This window comes from Eublepharis macularius, chromosome 4, assembly GCF_028583425.1.
Source record: "Eublepharis macularius isolate TG4126 chromosome 4, MPM_Emac_v1.0, whole genome shotgun sequence".
NCBI classification, from domain to species: domain Eukaryota; kingdom Metazoa; phylum Chordata; class Lepidosauria; order Squamata; family Eublepharidae; genus Eublepharis; species Eublepharis macularius.
The window spans coordinates 23,523,925-23,543,601 of record NC_072793.1 but is presented as its reverse complement, the minus strand read 5'-3'; the positions used below and the strand labels follow the sequence as shown (position 1 = coordinate 23,543,601).

General features: G+C 45.5%; 1 protein-coding gene across 1 annotated transcript in view; it reads right to left on the bottom strand.

Moving 5' to 3' along the window:
* Nucleotides 1-19,677, bottom strand: part of SLC38A10 (solute carrier family 38 member 10) — an 82,413-nt gene that overhangs the window by 29,854 nt on the left and 32,882 nt on the right. The window contains exons 8-10 of the mRNA XM_054977694.1: nucleotides 17,644-17,826; nucleotides 13,781-13,892; nucleotides 10,720-10,826 (exon numbers count right to left, since the gene is read on the bottom strand). Coding sequence (XP_054833669.1) covers nucleotides 10,720-10,826; nucleotides 13,781-13,892; nucleotides 17,644-17,826 — 402 coding nt within the window. The remainder of the gene's footprint in view (nucleotides 1-10,719; nucleotides 10,827-13,780; nucleotides 13,893-17,643; nucleotides 17,827-19,677) is intronic.

The following is a 19,677-nucleotide window of genomic DNA, read 5'->3' as shown; positions in this document are numbered from 1 at the left end:
TTTGCTTCTGAGAAAGAGCCCAAATGGTTAGGATGAAAGGATCAAAAGCCTTTCAAAAAGAAAGGTTCGGGGAACGGGAGAGAATCCGAGAAGAGCGCAATGACAGGGACGCATAGGAGACACTGGCAGGTATTCCAGCCATTTTGAAGAACCACACATGAAGATTAAAAGATCCAAACACATACATATATTAGCCAGGATGGAAGATATTGTAGTTCTTTGAACTATCTTAGAAACCTTGACAGACAAAACCCAAATCCTTGGTCAGGTCACAAAGGAAAAGGCTGGAAAGTGGTTTACAACCTCCATCAAGAACTGGATTTTGTGTGCGGATTTTCAGGACGAACGATATACCGGCAGACCTTACAGATTCTGCCCTCAGCCCTTCATGCTAGCACGAGAGATTGTGAAACCTCTGGGCACTTGGGCAAGAATGAAAACGGAACAGATTATATTGGCCACCAAAGAAACAACACAGGGGAAGAGAACAGAATGGCCTCAAATGGATTCCTGAGGCAGCAAAACAAATTTGAAAAAGATGTGCCTTAAAAAAATACAAAGAAGTAAAACATGTTTAGAGATATGCGCGTACATTCTTAGGCAGATACTTTAAAAGTTATTCTAGATTGGAACCACTGCCTGGGAAGACCGAGGCCAGTTGTTAGCACGGAATGCAACATTCCACTTCAGAGAACCAGAATCTTTTAAGGTTGATCTATTAAACAAATGTCTTAGGAAGGCAAGATCCACAATCACAATTAGCTTGCAGAATTGTGCAGAATTAGACGCAAGCTTCCTGTTTCAAACTCCTGCGAGCAAGCATCAATGCTCTCTAGCCTAGGTTTGTACCTGTGACACCAGGGCTCATGCAAAAAACACCACAGTTGCTGGCATAAAGCCACCTTTTCTTAGATGATCTTGCAAAACGGCTTGCTTGAATAGGCTATGCTTGTTGCCCCATAAAAAGACAGAACAAACAGCACCAAGTCTCTGTTTGCAATTTGCAACAGATCAGACATGGACAAAGGGAGGGTAGATAAGGAAAGGAGGAAATCCACCCGTTTATTTTCAAGTCCTTGAAAAAGGATCCTCGTTGTGTCAGGTTTCAGGAGGTCAGACCCTGAATCTCTCACTACTCTTCCGATCAAGCCTCAGCTCTGCCGCTACTTAAGGCGAGGAGGCACAACAGCCTCCAATTATGAAAATGCAATAAATAAATAAAACCAAATAAAGAAGAACATCAAGAGAATGTTCTGGAAAAGTAAGGATACAATTGGTTGCTCAATTGTGAAGTTTTCAGCTGGTAATTACAGCCGGAATTGAAACCGGGCACTTGGGGTTTGTGGTATGGGTGTGCTGGATTCACACTTAATGAGATTGATACACTGGAGTAGTCAAATCAAGTTAATTTCCCCCAACGGACAGGAGTCTAACTGTCAGTTCCCCCCCACCTAGAAGTACAAAGTAGCACACACACAGAGCAGAGTGCAAGCACCAGGGGCTGGGATCCAAAGAGCAGTCATGTGGGTGGGAACTGGGTACACACAGTGGGTGCTTCGACTTGCTGTTCTCGCTGATGAGAACAGCCACCGTTCCTTTAAAAAGCAGCTTCTTTCTTCAGCAGGAGCCTCAGCAAAACAGAAAGCGAAGCTCCAGCAGCACGTGCAGTTCTCTCCTGTGTGTGCCTGTCCTGTCCTCTGTGGAAAATTAACGTTATTTGGCTTCTCTGGTGTATCAATCTCATTAAGTGAGAAGCCAGCACACCCAAACCAATAGAGCCCAAGTGCATGGCTTCAGCTCCTAACACAGAAGATGGAAATCTCCATGGTCTTTAGCGAGAGTGAGCATCTAGTCACTCAACTTTTCAGAATCTTTTCGTTATAGTAATGTCTCCAGTGCTTTCCTGACCTTCGCTCACCAGCTGAAAATCTGGCTTATTTTAAGCCAATATAAGAACTTCAGCCTCCCTCATCTCATCAGTTCCTGGAGAGACAGTTGCCTTTTGTCTACATTCCTCTTCCCCCAGTATCACTCCCAGGGCTTTTTTTCTGGGAAAAGAGGTGGTGGAACTCAGTGGGTTGCCCTCAGAGAAAATGGTCACATGGCCGGTGGCCCTGGCCCCTGATCTCCAGACAGAGCGGGGTTTAGATTGCCTTCCGGAGGGCGATCTCAACTCCCCTCTGTCTGGAGATCAGAGGGCGGGGCCACCGGCCATGTGACCATTTTCAAGAGGTTCCGGAACTCTGTTCCCCCGCGTTCTCCCTGAAAAAAAGCCCTGATCACTCCCCTCTCATTGCTCCTCATTCTGGTAGACTCTAAACCACTCCCTCCCTTTCTTTTAATAATTATGATGATGATGATGATGATGATAACTGCGCTTATATCCTGCTCTTCTAGACAGATTAGTGTCTCATCCAGTGTGGTGAACAAGTTAGTGTTATTATTATCCCCACAATACAGCTGGGGCTGAAAGGAGTGGCTTACTCAAGGCCACCTGCTGAGCTCATGGCAGTAGTGGGATTCGAACCAGTAGAGTGCTGATTCACAGCCAAACCACTTAACCACTGTGCTACAGCAGCTCTCTACAGGCCCCTGCTTTGCCTCCCCATCTTTGCCTTGCCCAGAACCTTCTTCCTCACATGTCCCTCTGAAGGACTACAGCAGTTTCATCCATGCTAACCAGAACAATGAGCCAAAGGCAATCAGAGGTCCTTTTGACTGACTGGGCCAGTCCCTCATGACAGCCAGGCAACTGAGCCGATCATTGCCAGAGACGTTATCACCAATATGAATCCTTTTACAATATTGGTTTCATGGAAAGGTTAGCTATCGCTGGGACAATTTTTTTTTTAAAAAAAATGTATGCTGGGATCTCATGTTTCTTGTCCCCTCAGGAAGAGCTTGATTCATTAAGTCTCAGCCCCACCCCCCCATCCAAGCAAAGCGTTTCTGCGGGGGTTAACATCTTTAAAAGCCCCCTTCCCATCTGCAGGTGGATAACTATTAAATATAATGGAGAGGACAAGGCATCTGTAGGCAACCAGCAGCAGTGACCTCAACGGAATGAAATTAAATATTTTTTCTTGAGCTTCCCGTAACACCAGCACAGTAATTAACAAGATGGTGGTGAGAGCACTTAAATAAGAATAAAGGAACTTTGTCTGCTTCTGCGTCACCCATGGGGAGAACTGTCACAGAATGGCAATGAACTGAAGCAGATACTTAGGTAGGTTGAGGTGTGCGATTTGAGGTCAATGTCTAACAGAAGCATTCCCAGACACAGTGCATCAAAGGACACGTATGGGTATGGGAGGAAATCACAGGAGCCTTGCAGATAGTTTGGCAACAGTGGGTGATCGGGACTGGGCACCAAAGGGAAACAGGAGAAGAAAAACAGGAGAAATTACTTCCAGAATCAGAGACAAGGGAGGTTCATGCCACTAGAACACCTCGGGGATCACAGATTAGCTCATATTAGAGGTGGGCACAAACCAAAATACGAACCAAAGTTCATCATGAACTGGGCCGTTTTTTAGTTTGCGAATAGGCTATTTGTCAGAGGGCATTTTTGACGAACTACGACGAACCAAGATGATTTTTAGACCGGTTCATTTGGTTCGTTTTTCGGTTCGTCACTGCAGGCAGCCTGGCGCTGATCAATCAGTTTCCTAGGCAACAGGGGGAGTGGGCTTTCTGCAGACTTTCTGCTGCCCCGGAAGTGACGTGTTCACAAAGCAAATAAACCAGTTCATGAACCGGGCAATTTCATGCTGTAGATCATACTAAAACAGACCTCTGGAAGTATTCAAACGTATCTGCTTGGTATCAAGAGCAGAGGGCCTCTCTGCCTCCTATGAGAGACTCCAAAGGGCTTCAGGATTGGAAACAGATGCCCTCCTCCCTTGCTGCACTCATCCTCACAGCTATCCTGGCAGGACCACATTCCCAGCACTGCCAACCTATTTACTCCCAAGCTCTCATCAATCCAAGAACAAAAATGACTCAGAAAATTCACTCTGCACATACAAAGCACGTATGTGCAAACCTCTCTGAGTACAGACTTTGTCCTTGAAAATGAGAGCAGCTGTTAGAAAAAAAAATTAAAGAGACCAGCATTCCTGTAACAGCCACAAGAGAGCATGATTATTTTTAAAAAAAAAAAAGTGAACAGCATGCAGCTGCTTTGGTATACTTCTCAGTATCAGTAACCTAGTGGAGGTAAATCCAGCTTCAGAAGGCTCCCTCTTGTATTGGCAGGGCTTTTTTTCAGCTGGAATGCGGTGGAATGGAGTTCTGGAACCTCTTGAAAATGGTCACATGGCCGGTGGCCCCGCCCCCTGATCTCCAGGCAGAGAGGAGTTTAGTTTGTCCTCCGTGCCGCTCAGTGGTGGGGCCACCAGCAATGTCACCATTTTCTCCGAGTGCAAGCCACTGAGTTCCACCACCTCTCTTCCCAGAAAAAAAAGCCCTGTGTATTGGTAATACGGTATGGAAATAGAATATCATTCTAGGGACAATAGTAAAGGGTCCAGTAGCACCTTTAAGACTAACCAACTTTATTGTAGCATAAGCTTTCGAGAACCACAGCTCTCTTCCTTTAAGCTCCTTTAACCAAAGGTCTTGAGCAACCAAGTCAATATCTACGAGAATTCTAGAAAAAGTAGCTTGCCTAAAAAAAAAAAGGCAACAGTTGTGAATTTTCTAGACCAGTCTACAGTTATGAAGGACACATAAGGAAGAGCTGAGGGGCCCCAAATCACGGCAAAATCTAAAGCATATTATGTAGAAAGACTTCTACAAATCTCTTAAGTGAATGTCAACAAAACGGCAAGTGAGATATGAGAAAAGTAAGTGGAAAGTGTTGCACATAGGGGCAAGAAATCCTGATTGCCAGTGGACATCTACTGACAAAGTGGGGAAAGAAAACTTGTGCAACAATAAATTCGTTCATCTTTTAGGTATCACAAAGCTCTGTTATTTTGGTTGCAACAGACGGTAATCCCTTGGAATCTGACTTCATATTTAAACTGCTAAGATCTGAATCAGTTGAGATAACCTCAAAGAGAGATCTTGGGGGGCAAAGAAAGCAGCAGCAAAGAAAAAGGCAAATGATACTGAGAATTGAAAACTGCCACATCATAACATCTTCCTATAAATCAATTTGGAGCACTGTATACAGTTCAAAATGCTCTATACCAAAAAGGTTATAAAGGCACTAGAGAAGACATCCAAAATGATCAAGAGGGTCGTGCACATTCCCTATGAAGAAAAACTAAAAGATGTGGGACTTTTTAGTATAAGAAAAGAGGACTCTAGGAGGAGGACATGACAGAGGCTAATAAAATTATGAATGATATGGAGAGATTTCTCTCTCATTCTACTAGAATGCCAGAACATTCAACAAAATCTGACAGGAACCAGGTACAGAACAGACAAAAGGAAATACTATTTCACATGATCTATAGTTTTCATGGCACTCCCTGTCACGGGATATGATTATGGTCACTAGCTTAGAGGGCCTTTTAAAAGGGTGCGAGACGGAGATGTTCCACCAGGCCTTTGACTAGGGGCCAGCATTTTGTCCCCCTTCTGACCGCCATACCCTCCTTTTGCAGCCGCCCTGGAGTTACATCATGGCGGTGCCCGTAGTTTATGGTGATTTTGCAGTAGTCTGACTTGCTTGGTCCCCCTTATCCCACACCGGCTCAAAGTGCCAAGGGGATGGCAACGTATGACTTACCATTCGTGGCTGTTGTACGGCTAAGTGTGTTGGGCTGGGGAAAGCAACGGTGAACTACCCTGTAAAAACTTCACTGCGAGACTCTGCGGATCTCTCTCGACGCGCTATAGGACAGAAAGGCCTGGAGGGGGACGATCTACGGAGTAGCTGAGGGTCGGACGCAACTGCGTGGCTTGGATCGGATCGGACTTGCTTGGTGGTGCCTGGACTTTTTATGCTATGTGGATCAATATGGCTATGATATTTTACTGTATTTTAACAGTATATCTTGTTGGAAGCTGCCCTGAGCCCGCTTGCGGGAAGGGCGGGGTGTAAGTCAAATAAAGTAAATAAATAAATCCATGGATAGGTCTATCTGCTATGATAGTTAAACGGAACTTTCATGTCCAGAGATAGTATAGCTCTGAATACTAAATTCTGGTGATACATTATGATGGTGGGCTGTCTTGCTTGTGGGCTCTGTAGAAGAGCCTTGGCTGGTTGTGGCCTGAAAGAGGACTAGATGGACCCTTGGTCTGATCCAGCAGGGACCTTTATTACTCTATCCCCTGCTGTGGATTAAGTTGTCACAAGTTGTCTAAGGGCCAAACTAAGTTACCCAGAACAAGATGTAACATTGGCCCACCGGTCCTTTGGGAGGGGGTGCTTTTAAGAAGAGAGTGAGAAGTGGGGTGCTTAACCCTTCCTGTGCAAGTTGCTTCTAACCCAGCCAGAGTTCCAGGCCACGTTTGCAGGTCAGGAAACACAAGGACACTTGGCAACGGGGAAAGGGCTGTTAAGATAACATTATACACAATTGTAACAAGTAGTCTGGTTCTTTGAGCCAGTAAGACTAAAAGTAAAATGGCACCAGTTGTCAGTGGCCCAGGAAATATGTATCCTTTCAGTAGTGTGTGTACAAATCTAGATTTCCAGACCCCTCTCCACAAAAATCAGATGTGATTCCACATACATTACAAACCGATCCAGCTACAAAATCACTGGTGGGTGGGTGGGTGTTAAAAAAGTGGATTTTAAAGTGACTTGATAGTTAATAGAAGCTGAGGACATGTAGGGAAGAAGGACTCCAAAGGGAAAAGCACAGTCCAATTTCTCCCTGTGGTAACTTCGTATCAGTGCCTTCTGGACTCCAAAGTTTAGCATATTCTGCCACGTAGTTCATGCTTTTGTCCCAAGAGACAATGCCTTTCAGCAGGCAAAGGTTAAAAGTCATACACTTCTAGATTTGAACCAAGAGAACTAAATTCAGGAGGATTTCGATGCATGGGAGTCTAGCTACTGTCTCAGCAGCAGTTTAATGGGGGGGGGGAGTGCCTGGTGCTGCCGTCATCCCACCGTGGTCAACACAGCTACAACCTCCTCATTCACCTGTTCCCTACCTGCCCTGCCCCACCCCCATCCAAGAGCTGGAAGAGCCAAGGGCTCCTTCTCTCTGGGTTCCTCATAGCATATAAAGGTGTATTGTTTTGAAAACGCCTGGGGATCCCAGAGAGAAGAAACGCTTGCTTTTCTGAGATGGGTGGTGAGGTGTAACAGGGCGGAGGCCAGGCAATGTATAGAACACAGGCTACCTAACCCATCCCCCCTAAGGCCACTGCCTCAACGCCTCCATGCACTACCTGTTCATTTACCAGCTAGGTACAAAGAAGGCTCTCCAACACCAACACCAGAAGGCTCTTCACACCAAGGCTTCCCTTGCCTGTGAAACATGGGACAGCACCATGAGCTCGCTCTTGCTTGGAGAACCTTCCACAAGGACAAGATTTTCCCATCAGAAATTGAGCCCTTTCGTTTACAGGCCTTCACATGACCTGGGTCTGTCTCCATGCTGCCCCACACAACAAGAACGGATATGGTCCTGCAACAGGAACTACAACAAAAGGAGACAGTTCCCCAGTTCGTTTGCGCCTCCGCAAGCCTGGCTCGATGTCCCGATACTTCCCCGAGTCACTCAGTTACTCACTCATCTTTCCAACATTCCAAGCTTTTTAACTGAGCCACCCCCGCCGCTTAATCCAAGCTGCCGTTCTTGGGCTCTGGCCCACTGCCAGCTGTTGACTGACCAGCTGTCTGTAATAATTAACAACTCCAGTTGGCAGAATTAGACACCCTTTTGCCGGCCAACAAAAACATCTGGGGATGCATTTCCTCCTCCCTCTTGGGAATGGGTTTGATGGGGAGGGAGGAACAGGTTTTGGATTCACCTCCACCAGGTTCCACCTTGAACTATAGCACCTCTACTGTCCTCTGGCTCGCAGCTCAACAGGGCATCCCATTTCCTGCAGAGCCCCCACGACTGGCAACTGGCAACTAGTCTAATCTTTGTAACAGCAGGTGCGAGTTAGAGAAGAAACACTGCTTGACTGAGGAGTGATTCATCTACGCATATTAAGAAGCTCGTTAGGATGGATTTAAAAACAAGTTGACTATGTAAACTAACTCAATGGCAAGCTGCATAGGCCTACACGGAGGCTGTAGAGGCAGCAATAAGTTATTGCCGGGGGGTGGTGGTAAATGGGGGCGTAATTGTCTAGCTTGAATCAAGATGTCATTCAGGCCCCTCTGATCTGCTCAGTGCCATGCGTGCCAGAGCTGTGAAGGGTTAGGGAGGAAAGGAACGAAGCGGCATGGGGTCCTCTGCCTAAAATAGAGATGATAGCTTGCAGCACTTTCATTATCACTAACACAGGATGCCAGTTTGCTATGCCCGAGATCTCTCAGAACAAGCTCAAAGAGCACACCTGGTTGGGACAAGAGCCCAGTCCTCCAAGATCCAGCCTGAAAAACCACCTTGCTTGAACAGTCGCAGGTGAGCTTCAGTCACAAGTATATAGAACAAGGTGCCCAGAGACCATGTTAAAAGGACTATGGGCAAAAGGGGGGGGGTGTATATGGAAATAAGTGAAATAAGTCTGTACTTGGTGGACAAACAAAAGGTAAGCCAGTAGTACTTGTGATGGACGAGAGTGCAGAGTTCTGCAGGGTCTGATAGAAGCTTCATGACTCTCGGCTCTTATCAAAAAAGTTGTGAAAATGTGGGGATGGTATCTGTGGAATGGGTAAGCATTCCAGTAGCTTCTAGTCACCATTCTTCTATTCCCCTCTCCGATATCTTCTGATACACCACAAAAGCCACAATCAGAATATCCAAATGTAATACAGTGCCACAAAACTGAACTATTGGTGTGTTTTTACTTCCTGCTTCGAGAGGGATGGATACCCTTTCTGAAACTTTGCACAAGTGTCTGGCCAAAGAATCCTAGTCCGCCTAGACAACTGGTTGGCCTCGTGCTCTCTAAACTCAATGGGCATTTTCTTTTACAATCCGCCCTCCCAGGGTCAGGGAGACAGTAAGCCCCAGTTTTGGATTGGAAGCAGCTGACACTTGCCTCTGGGCAGCTAATCTTAACAGATCATAACTAGAGTATAATTTTCTTCATTGAGGGGAAGGATTTTGCTCCGCGTGCATTAAAAAAAACACTTCCTGACAAACATGCTTCTTCTCATTGTAAGTCCAGTCTGCAATTCAGTCTTTCAGTTAAAAGTAATTCAGTTAGAACTAATATTTGCGCCAAATAGATTGCATTGCTAAGCAGTTCTGTTCATTGCTTGTAGAACACAGATGTATGTGAAATAGAGATGGGCACGAACTGAAATACGAACCAAAGTTCGTGACGAACTGGGCCGGTTCGGGGTTCGCAAACTGGTGGTTTGTCAGAGCCCATTTCTGATGAACCGCCACAAACTTTAGGCTGGTTGGTTTGGTTTGGTTTTTGGTTCGTCACTGCAGACAGCCTGGCACCGATCAATCAGTTTCCTAGGCAACAGGGGATGGACTTCCTGAAGACCTGCTAACACAGAAATGGCCTTCCGCTGGCCCGGAAGTGACCTTCTTCTGACCTGGAAGTGATGATTTGCTGACCTGGATGTGACATTTGCATGAACCAAACAAGGTTCATGAAAGTTCGTGGTTCGTGAAATGCGATGAACCACGAACCACATGGTTCGTTTTATTTCTGGTTTGTGCCCATCTCTAATGTGAAAGCATGAAAGATTGTGCCTTAGGATATGTGGTCAATCTTGGTAACTTTGGATTCCTTCCAATCCTGTGAATTCTATGACACATCATGATGATTCAGAGGAACCACTTTGCATCAGTAACACTGAAGCAGCCACAACATTTGTCATGCCAGTTTTTTAAAAACCACACATTTGAAGTCCCTTAAAAGAGCCCTGATGTTATGCTATGCTATGCATCAACAACTTTTTTTCATTTCAAGTAATAATGACATGAATGAGAACCACACTTGGCAAAATTATGGGCTAAAGAGAACACTGAAGGAATACCCCTTTTATTTCAACATTTTTTTAAAAAGTATGTGACGAAAAATAAATTCAAAAGACTGAAATAAGCCTTGTTGAACTTGAGTGAAGCAACAGCTCCCGTATGAAAGAAACAGGGTTTTTAAAAAGAACACTTTTTGCAAAGCAAAATCTATTCCTGTAGCAACACTTGTTTGTGTATGTGTGTGTTCCTTTTTATTATTGTTATTTTTGGCTGGAAACCAAAAGCCAAGGGTCAGCAGTAGGACTCACAGTGTCAAGAGGGGCTGTTTGTTTTAGCCAAACTCAACGGGTCGAAACAGGCGGCTTTGTTAAGCTGCCTAAGTTGTCCATACTGGGAAAGCTGGAACATACTGGCCTGGAGACTGCAGGCAGTTATTTAATGCACTTCTGTGGCTCCTGGAGACAAAAGTGGGGGATGTTCCAACACTATGCAGGCTAAAGCATGCGCATGTATGTATGCGCACACAAGCACACACATCCTTGAGGCTGCATATTCTGTTCAGGCAGCAGACTGCAACACCTCCCATCCATGGGAAAACAGGAGGGTTGATTGGGTTTCTTGGCTACAGGAAAAATAACCAAGTTCCCAGACTCTATTGCTGGAGACAGGGCTTAATTAGATCGGCACTGACCTGTGAGCAAAGGGCATTCTTGTGGATTTTCTTGTAAATAAGAGCTGGGCAGATAAAACAGATGAGGCTTCCCATCGTCGCACCTGTTAGGCCCAAAATGGTCTCCACTGGCAAGGAAGATCAAGAACAAAAAACAAATGGTAAGCAATGGCCCGAAGTTGAGACAGACAGAGACTGCAGACAGTGCAAGGCAAGGGAATAGTTCTCAGTGGCTCCAAGGGGACACCCTCGGGGTTAATTAACTTGGATTCAAGAATCATTCACAACCAGAGTTGTGAAGGAGGTGCTTCTTCTGCCCTTTCCTCATACACTTGTGCCCACTGTAATCTGCTTTAGTGTCTGGGACACCACAATCACCGGATCACGCTGTTAATACGCTGCATGCCTCAAGCTGATGAACACATACCCCTTGTGTCATACTCTCATTCACTAAAGTGGAGTAGAATACCTCTTCATCCATAAATATGCATTAAAAGTGTGGGGAAAGTATGTCTCTATGGCCAGGTTATGAAAGGGAGACTCATTTGTATTAAATAATTCTACAGATGTGCCTGAGAATAAGTCCAGGAATAATGGCTCTTCTTGATTTCTTAACAAGGGGCACAGGGCTTGATCGTTTACCTGAAACTCTGTATTGAAAGACAGCCCTGCTAAGGACGAAGACCTTGAGGTAAGAAGATTAGTCACTGGGACGCATCTTGCATGGGACCCTCCAGCGAATTCATCCAGCTAACAGTTCACATTAGAAACACCCTTGCCCCTTCCACTAGCCTTGAATTCCTTAAACATAAATTCAGTTCTCTACCATTATCTCCTTGCATGAATCCACAGCAATCCTTCTGGGGCTCAGCTCCACCCCCAATACGTTGTTGTTGTTGTTGTTGGTAGTAGTAGTAGTAGTAGTAGTAGTAGTAGTAATAATAGTGATAATGATAATAAATAACCAGGGCTTTTTTTCAGCTGGAACACAGTGGAATAGAGTTCCAGAACCTCTTGAAAATGGTCACATGGCTGGTGGCCCCACCCCCTGATCTCCAGACAGAGGGGAGTCTAGATTGCCCTCCACGCCACGGCGCGAAGGACAATCTAAACTCCCCTCTGTCTGCAGATCAGGGGGCGGGGCCACCAGCCATGTGACTATTTTCACCAAGGGCGATTTAAACTTTTAAAAACTCTCCCCTTGTTCCAGCTGACCCAAAGTGACATCAGTGGTGCTGGGAGCATGTGCACACTTTGTACGCGTGCATCTGATATCAGGGCCACCACCTCCTGCCAGAAGTTGCCCCCTGTGCTGGCAACCCACTGAGTTCCACCACCTCTTTCCCCAGAAAAAAAGCCCTGACAATAACAATAAAATAACAATGATAGCAACATTTGATTTATATACCACCATTCAGGTCAATTTAACACCCACTCAGAGCGGTTTACAAAGTATGTTATTATTATCCCCACAACAATCACTGGGTAAGGTGGGTAGGGAGCAGTCGTGGCCTGACTAACAAAGCAGCTGTAAGGATAAAGGGAACTGAAGGCAACAAAGGCCAAATAAGCATTTCAGAACCATTGGTCATCCATGGCACTATGTACCCTAAAACGATGGCAGGAAGGTGAGGGAAGAGAAGGTTCAGGTCTAGTACCGATTAAGGGACTATAGGCCACAGGATACTTCCAACACGTTCAGTCAAGTAAGGGACATGCTAGCAAGGGACATGAGCAGCCGGGCCCAATTATATATAAATTCTGTCAAACTGATCTCTTTCCCCTACCTTTCCCTTCAATGTCATGTCCTATGAATAAGGCCTGCCTCTCTTTATGGATGTAAGTTGCTTTGGGAGACAACAACTGTCAGAAAAATGGGATTTAAATATAACAAATAAATCAAACCAAACCTAAAATACTATGACTTCAAAGCAAAATGTCCCAGATCTTGAAAAGTGTTAGGAGCAAGAATGCAACAGAAGCGTATGGAAACACAAACGTAGGGTGGGTCACATGAAACAGGGATGCGTATGTGATGAACAGCTGCTCACAAATATGATAATTCCAAGCGCATGCTGTATATGTACACATACAAGTCCTCTAACGCAAAGCTTTAAAAAACAGCATACAGATACACATTGAAGCTTATTCTAACACATGCTGCTATACGACACCCACAATCATCAACTCAAGAGGTGGTAACTAGCAGCATGCTGTTTATCCACACCCACACACTATAAGGCATGTTCAGAGGCAGTTCACAAACGATGTTTACAAAACCCACGGCATTCTGAGCAAAGAAAATAAAATGAAAATAAAAAGCAACACCGCGTAAATGGCTTGAGACCTATTTAGCAACTGGCTTCTTCTTCATATTATGTTATGTCCAGGAATGATTCTATGATTCTTCCATCCAAGCATCTAGCAAAGATACTGAAGGGCTACTGAGAGGAGCTCAGTGACTGCTTCAGAATCCCTGGACTCTGGTCTACCGCAGAGTAGTCAGTGCTCAAGCACTTTCTGGAAGAGCTTGGAGTGGGATTTCAGTAGCTAAAATCCAACTAATACGGTGTGAGCATTTCTAAGCTCGTTCCCAGAACAGAAAACAATTATTTTAAATATTTGTATAGCCTAAATACATGTATACTAGAAATGGGCATGAACTGAAATAAGAACCAAAGTTCGTCACGAACGGGGCCATTTTGGGGTTCGTGATCTGGCATTTTATAGGAGCGCATTTTCTGATGAACCGCAACAAACTGGTATGATTTTAGAGTGGTTTGTTTGGTTCGTTTTCCCGTTCGTCACTGCAGACAGCCTGGCTCCGATCAGTTTCCTAGGCAACGGGAGGAGAGGGGCTTTCTGCAGACCTTCTGCTGCCCCAGAAGTGACGAACCTCAAACCAAACGACCGGTTCACAAACCAGGCAATTTCATGTGGGTTTGTGGTTCGTGAAACGAGACAAACCACGAACTGCAACGAACCACCGTTTCCCCGGTTCGTGCCCATCTCTAATGCATAACCATTATAAGACCTTAAGATTATAAAAAATATAACTAAATAAATACCAAATTTCACTTACCATTTGGGATCATGATGCCTCCCAGCATGGTTCCAAAGACAACAGCCAGTGTCAGGGCTTTAAATCGGAGAGGTGGCATATAACCTCCTGCAGCAAATGTCCCATCTTTTTGCTGTTTAAAAAGATAAGGCTAATAAATCAAACCATATTGATTTTTTAAAAAACAACTACCCCTAAATGCCCCATGGCGCAGAGTGGTAAGCGGCAGTAGTGCAGCCCAAGCTCTGCTCACAACTTGAGTTCAATCCTGGCAGAAGCCGGGTTCAGATAGCCGGCTCAAGGCTGACTCAGCCTTCCATCCTTCCGAGGTCGGTAAAATGAGTACCCAGATTCCTCCAAGTGTAGATGACTGGGGAAGGCAATGGCAAACCACCCCGTAAAAAGTCTGCCAAGAAAACGTCGTGATGCGACGTCCCCCCAGGGGTCAGTAATGACTCAGTGCCTGCACAGGGGACTACCTTTACCTTTACCTACCCCTAAATGCATGCTGCCTCTAGAAGATCCTCATTAGTTGTCAGCATAAGATGTGGATTGCTAAACGACATCTTTTCTGCCATTTCATATTACATGCCTATTAAAAGGTTTCATCACTGCCTCAAATGATTTTTAAATGTATTGAATGGACTGCAAAAAAAATTTGAAAGAGCAGGCCGAAAGAGTAGGAGTTATACCCCAAATCATTTCTGACATAGGGACTACCTGTGGGCCCCAACTACCAAGTTTTCAGCATGACAAAATAATTTCATTTCCCTAGCTGCAAGATACTTCTTAGAGCATTCCTACATTACACAAAATATCTTCCACATAACTACATGTGATCTAATCAAAACCCTCAGCCACGGAGTCAAACCATTCAAAATTTGGGTTTGGTTCTGGTTTAGGTTCAGGATTATTTTTTAACTTTCCAGTTCAGTTCAGGCAATATTTTAAAAAAGTGGTTCCGTAACCAGTCCAAACACATTTCATGAAATTACACTGTGGGTAGGAAAGGGACTGGGGTAGATTCTGTTTAGCAGCTTTAACCTGATTATTTTATTAATCGCTTTGTTACTTTGCCTGAGATTTCCGGGGGGCGGGGGGGCGCTAGGCCTCATCTCCACCTTGCTCCTGACCACTGTATGAAAAGGTTTTCCTCCTGGGATAGAATGATAACGTACTGATTGCTTGATTGTGTGTGTGTGTAAACTTTTGTTTGCAATTGGTGTAAACTTTTTGGTGTAAACTTAGTTTGGTGCAAACTGTGTTCGCAATTTCCTGGTGCCTAAGCTAGCTATTGAACTATATGCACTATCGACACAGTCACAGTTCTTTCTCTCCCCTAGGCCTTGGTTTTTACTAACGTTGCTTTGCCTGTACTGTATAACATAAAACAAACAAAAATCTAGCTTTTGCATCATGAGTCTGCCCCCACTCCAAGTCATATGAATCATAGAATCATAGAATCATAGAGTTGGAAGGGGCCATACAGACCATCTAGTCCAACCCCCTGCCCAGTGCAGGATCAGCCTAAAGCATCTCTGACAATGCAATTTGCAATTATTCTATTTTAAGAGAAAAGCCACCTCTTAGATAGCGGCCAGAGATGAAAACTAAGCTTTAGGTCTAGCCATACAGGAAGAACTTGGGCAAAATAAAGTTTTTTTAAAAAAATTCATCTGCTAAACACCATTTTACCTCACCTTTCAAACAGAGCTCCCTTTCCTCCCATTCTATAGACTTATTTCCTTTTAAATATCTCCTCCCCTACGCCAAACTGCCTAGGGCTGTAGCTTTTCTTTCAAGAAGCACAACTAGCATAGAGAGAGAGAGAGAGAGAAATCACTTAACCTGTTTAGATATGGTAGAAGGGCAGCAAGAAGGAACTACCACGCCAAGGAAATACAAGAAGCATCAAGGTTTTAAAAAACCCTTCACGCTGAGGCCCTGTGTCTAGCCAAGAGGGGGAAACCCTCTCTATTAGTATCAGGAAGACTGCCGCTCCTGGGCCTTGCCTACCAATCTCTCCTGCTCCTCTTCCTCCTCTTTTCGGCTGGCTCACTGGGAAATACAGTTTCTACCAATATAACCGGAGCAGAGAGGCACATTCACCACCCCTTCAAATGATCTCTTGAGCTTAGATCATTTTGAGCTTAGATCGTTTAGAGTCTCCTGACTCTTAGATCATTTATTTTTTCACCAATTTCTGCTTTTTGTACTACAGTGAAGAAAGCTGACAGGAAGAAAATTGATTATTTGAAATGTGGTGCTGGAGGAGAGTTTTGCGGATACCATGGACAGCCAAAAAGACAAAAAAGTGGGTACTAGAGCAAATCAAGCCTGAATTCTCCCTAGAAGCTAAAATGACAAAAGTGAGGCTATCATACTTTGGCCACATCATGAGAAGACAAGACTCTCTAGAAAAGTCAATAATGCTAGGAAAAGTGGAAGGCAGCAGGAAAAGAGGAAGACCTAAAACGAGATGGCTGGACTCAGTAAAAGAAGCCACGTCCTCCAGTCTGCAGGATCTGAGCAAGTCTGTTAATGAGAGGACGTGTTGGAGGTCTTTCCTTCATAGGGTTGCCATAGGTTGGAGGCGACTTGACAGCACATCACACACACACACACACACCTTTTTGTGTTTAAGGTATTGATTCTGGTTCAGGTTCAAAACAACCATGATTTCAGGTTCAGGTTCAGTTCACTGAAAAAATCCACTCTGAACCTGTTTTTGGTTGGGGCACGGTTTACCTCCCTGCTTTTAAGTTATATTCTAAGGTGCTGCTCCAGGTATTCCCCACTATTGGAGGTATAATGAAGCAACAGTGTCATCTTGGTGTTGGCACCAAAGTTGTGGAACACTTCAAGGGAGGTCTGCCTGAGATGGTTTCCACAAGGGGGGAGGGGCTTAGGTGGTTTCCTCATTCCACATGGCAGGTTTTCCTGCAGTTCCCTGCCCCGAACTCCCCGCAGTGGCCATCTGCTCCTTCCCTAGGTCACAAGGGCTTTTGCCATTTTTCTTTTAAAAAATCAGCACTACAGTATCATTATAGATATACCATTGTAACAATAGATATAACAGGTTATTAAAATTCCCAGCTTTTATTTTTTTTGGAAAAAGCAAGTCTCTAGTACCTCCCATTGCCAAGATATATCTTTCTCTTTATACCTCTGCAAGGGAAGGGACTAGAGACTTTTAAAATGAACGGCGAGAATTCAGAGAACCTGTTACACCTACTGCTACAACAGTATATCAATATAGCAATATTCTAGTAAGGATTTTTAAAAAAAATAAAAATAAAGAAGTCCTTTGGTAGCGAGGGAGAGGGAAATGGATGCCGTAGGCTGTCGTGTGGACAGGAAAATCTGGATTTTCTCATGCACACAGCAGCCATCTAGGCTTTATTCCAATTTCTCCCAAAACCTTGGAGCAAAGGAAGTTTAAGAAATATCTGAGACAAGCTAGGGAAACCTTGGGAGGTACACGAATGTACCATAAACATGCTCCCCAACAGAGGAAAAACCTGCTCCCCAACAGCACTGAACAGGCAGATATCCTGTGTGGAAATGGCCTGACTCTGAAACGGCTATCATTTAGGAGACAAGCGCAGATTATTATGTTTCCAGTTGTGAAAAAATATAATGGGCTGGACGGAAATTCTTGACACTTTAATTTTTTTAAATGCTCTTTTAGTTTGGAAACAGTTGTTTTAAGCTGTCAGTGGTCCATTTTTATGTTGGGCTGGGGTTTTAATGCTGGGTTTTAATTAATATATGTTAATGTTCTGTTTTTATTATTTTTATTTTGCAAGCCACCTTAGGCAGGTTCTTGGAGAGGTGGCATAACAATCTTCTAAATAAAGAAATATCAAGCCATAAAAGCTTACCTGCTGCTCGAAAAGAAGAGTATTTAATGCCTGCCGGCACGGCAGAATCATCATTGGAAATCCAACTGCTACAGACATCATGAATCCCACACGTATCATCTCCGTCACTGGATTGGACGGGAAGTTCATTAGAACATTCCCAGCAATTTCTTCAGTGTGGCTCACATAGCCAAAGAACCCCACCTGTTCAAGCAGGATACAGGAATTACTTCCAGTGCTTGCATACATTCATTCATTCATTCATTCATTCAACAGAAATGGTAGAAGCCTGGACATCCCTTGGGCCTGTCCTCAAGACAATGGAGAAAATGTATTTTCTTCCACTCATCATCCTTAATTTATCACATTCCTCTTCCCCCTCCTCCCCCACTTCTAAAACTGATTAGACCTAATCCTTTATACTATATCATTTATACTTTGCTCACAAGGGAACCATCTGGAATTCCACATTGCTTTTGCTGCATTTATCCGTGTGTTTCCAAATTCCGGTGTATCTTTACCAAGATTAGATGACCAGAGCTGCGTGCGTATTTTAAAGAGCAGATGCACAACGGGATTATGACTGAGCAAAACAAATGCTCCAGTGTAACAGAAAGAAGTGGGGTGGCATCAAGCCCCGTCCACTGCACTTGGCTAAAACCGACATGCAAAGTTGCTTTGTGCAAAGAGAAAATTTTGCAATTTTGTCCAGCTTTATAAATGGCAAAATGGGGACTTTTACCTATAAAAGCCAAGCCACATTTTTATGTACATGGGGAATGGGAAACTGAAGAGTTACTGAAAGCAAAGCTACAAGTGACTTTCTTCATGTGGAGAACACTAGATTTTTCTCGCAAGGTTACCTGGGAAGTGAAGTCCGAGTGGTCCTTCCCCTCTCTGTTAGAATCGCTGCCTGAAGAGCCACAAGAGGGCTTTGTTTGGGGGCGGGCAGCTGCTACTTCCTCCAGCGCTGGATCTAGGGTTGCCCACGCCCGGGGCAACCCTTGGCTGATTGCCTTGCGCGCACGCACTCCCCACACTGTGTGATGACATCACTTTGGTGACGTCATCACGCAGGGTGGACGGAAGCAGCGTGTGGGGCTGAGAAGCCACCCGCCCCATTCACCTCCCCGCAGGTGAATGGCGCGGGGGGCCTCGCAGCCCCCCGCGCTGCTTTTGCCTGCTCTGCAGGACAGGGGGCAGCCGGCTTGCCGTGCACCCCCTGCCCTCCAGGGCAGGCAAAAGCAGCGCGGGCAGCTGCGAGGCTGCCCACGGCATTCGCCTCCCCGCAGGACAGGGGGCGGCTGGCTTGCCGCGCACCCCCTGCCCTCCAGGGTAGGCAAAAGCAGCGCGGGGGGCTGCAAGGCTGCCTGTGGCATTCGCCTCCCTGCAGGACAAGGGGCGGCCAGCTTGCCGCGCACCCCCTGCCCTGCAGGGCAGGCAAAAAGCAGTGCGGGGGGCTGTGAGGCTGCCCGTGCTGCCGCCTGCACGCTCCGGCAGCTGGGAGCTGCTCCCGGCGCCCCCTCCCTGGCGGCGCCGGGGGCAGACTACCCTTCTGCCCCCCCTAGATCTGGCCCTGACTTCATCCCAGGGTGTCCTGCGGGCTGCCTGCTCCCGGGGAGCTGCTCTGGAGAAAGCGGCCGCGTCGGTGAAGCTTCAACCGCAGCGACAGTGGAAGAATCTGCAGCAGATCCTTTCACTGTTGCTGCGGCTGAAGCTTCGCCGACGCGGCCACTTTCTTCAGAGCAGCTCCCCGGGAGCAGGCAGCCCACAGGACGCCCTGGGAGAAAGTAGCAGCTGCCCGCCCCCAAACGAAGCCCTCTTGTGGCTCTTCAGGCAGCGATTCTAACAGAGATGGGAAGGACCACTCGGACTTCACTTCCCAGGTAGCCTTGCGAGAAAAATCTAGTGTTCTCCACATGAAGAAAGTCACTTGTAGTCACACTCTGAGATGCCTGCCATGATCTCAAACTGCTTGGAATGCAACTACTGAAGGCACGATAGTATCTGAGCTCCAAAACATCTCCCTTTTAAAAAGGAGAGGATATAAAAAAC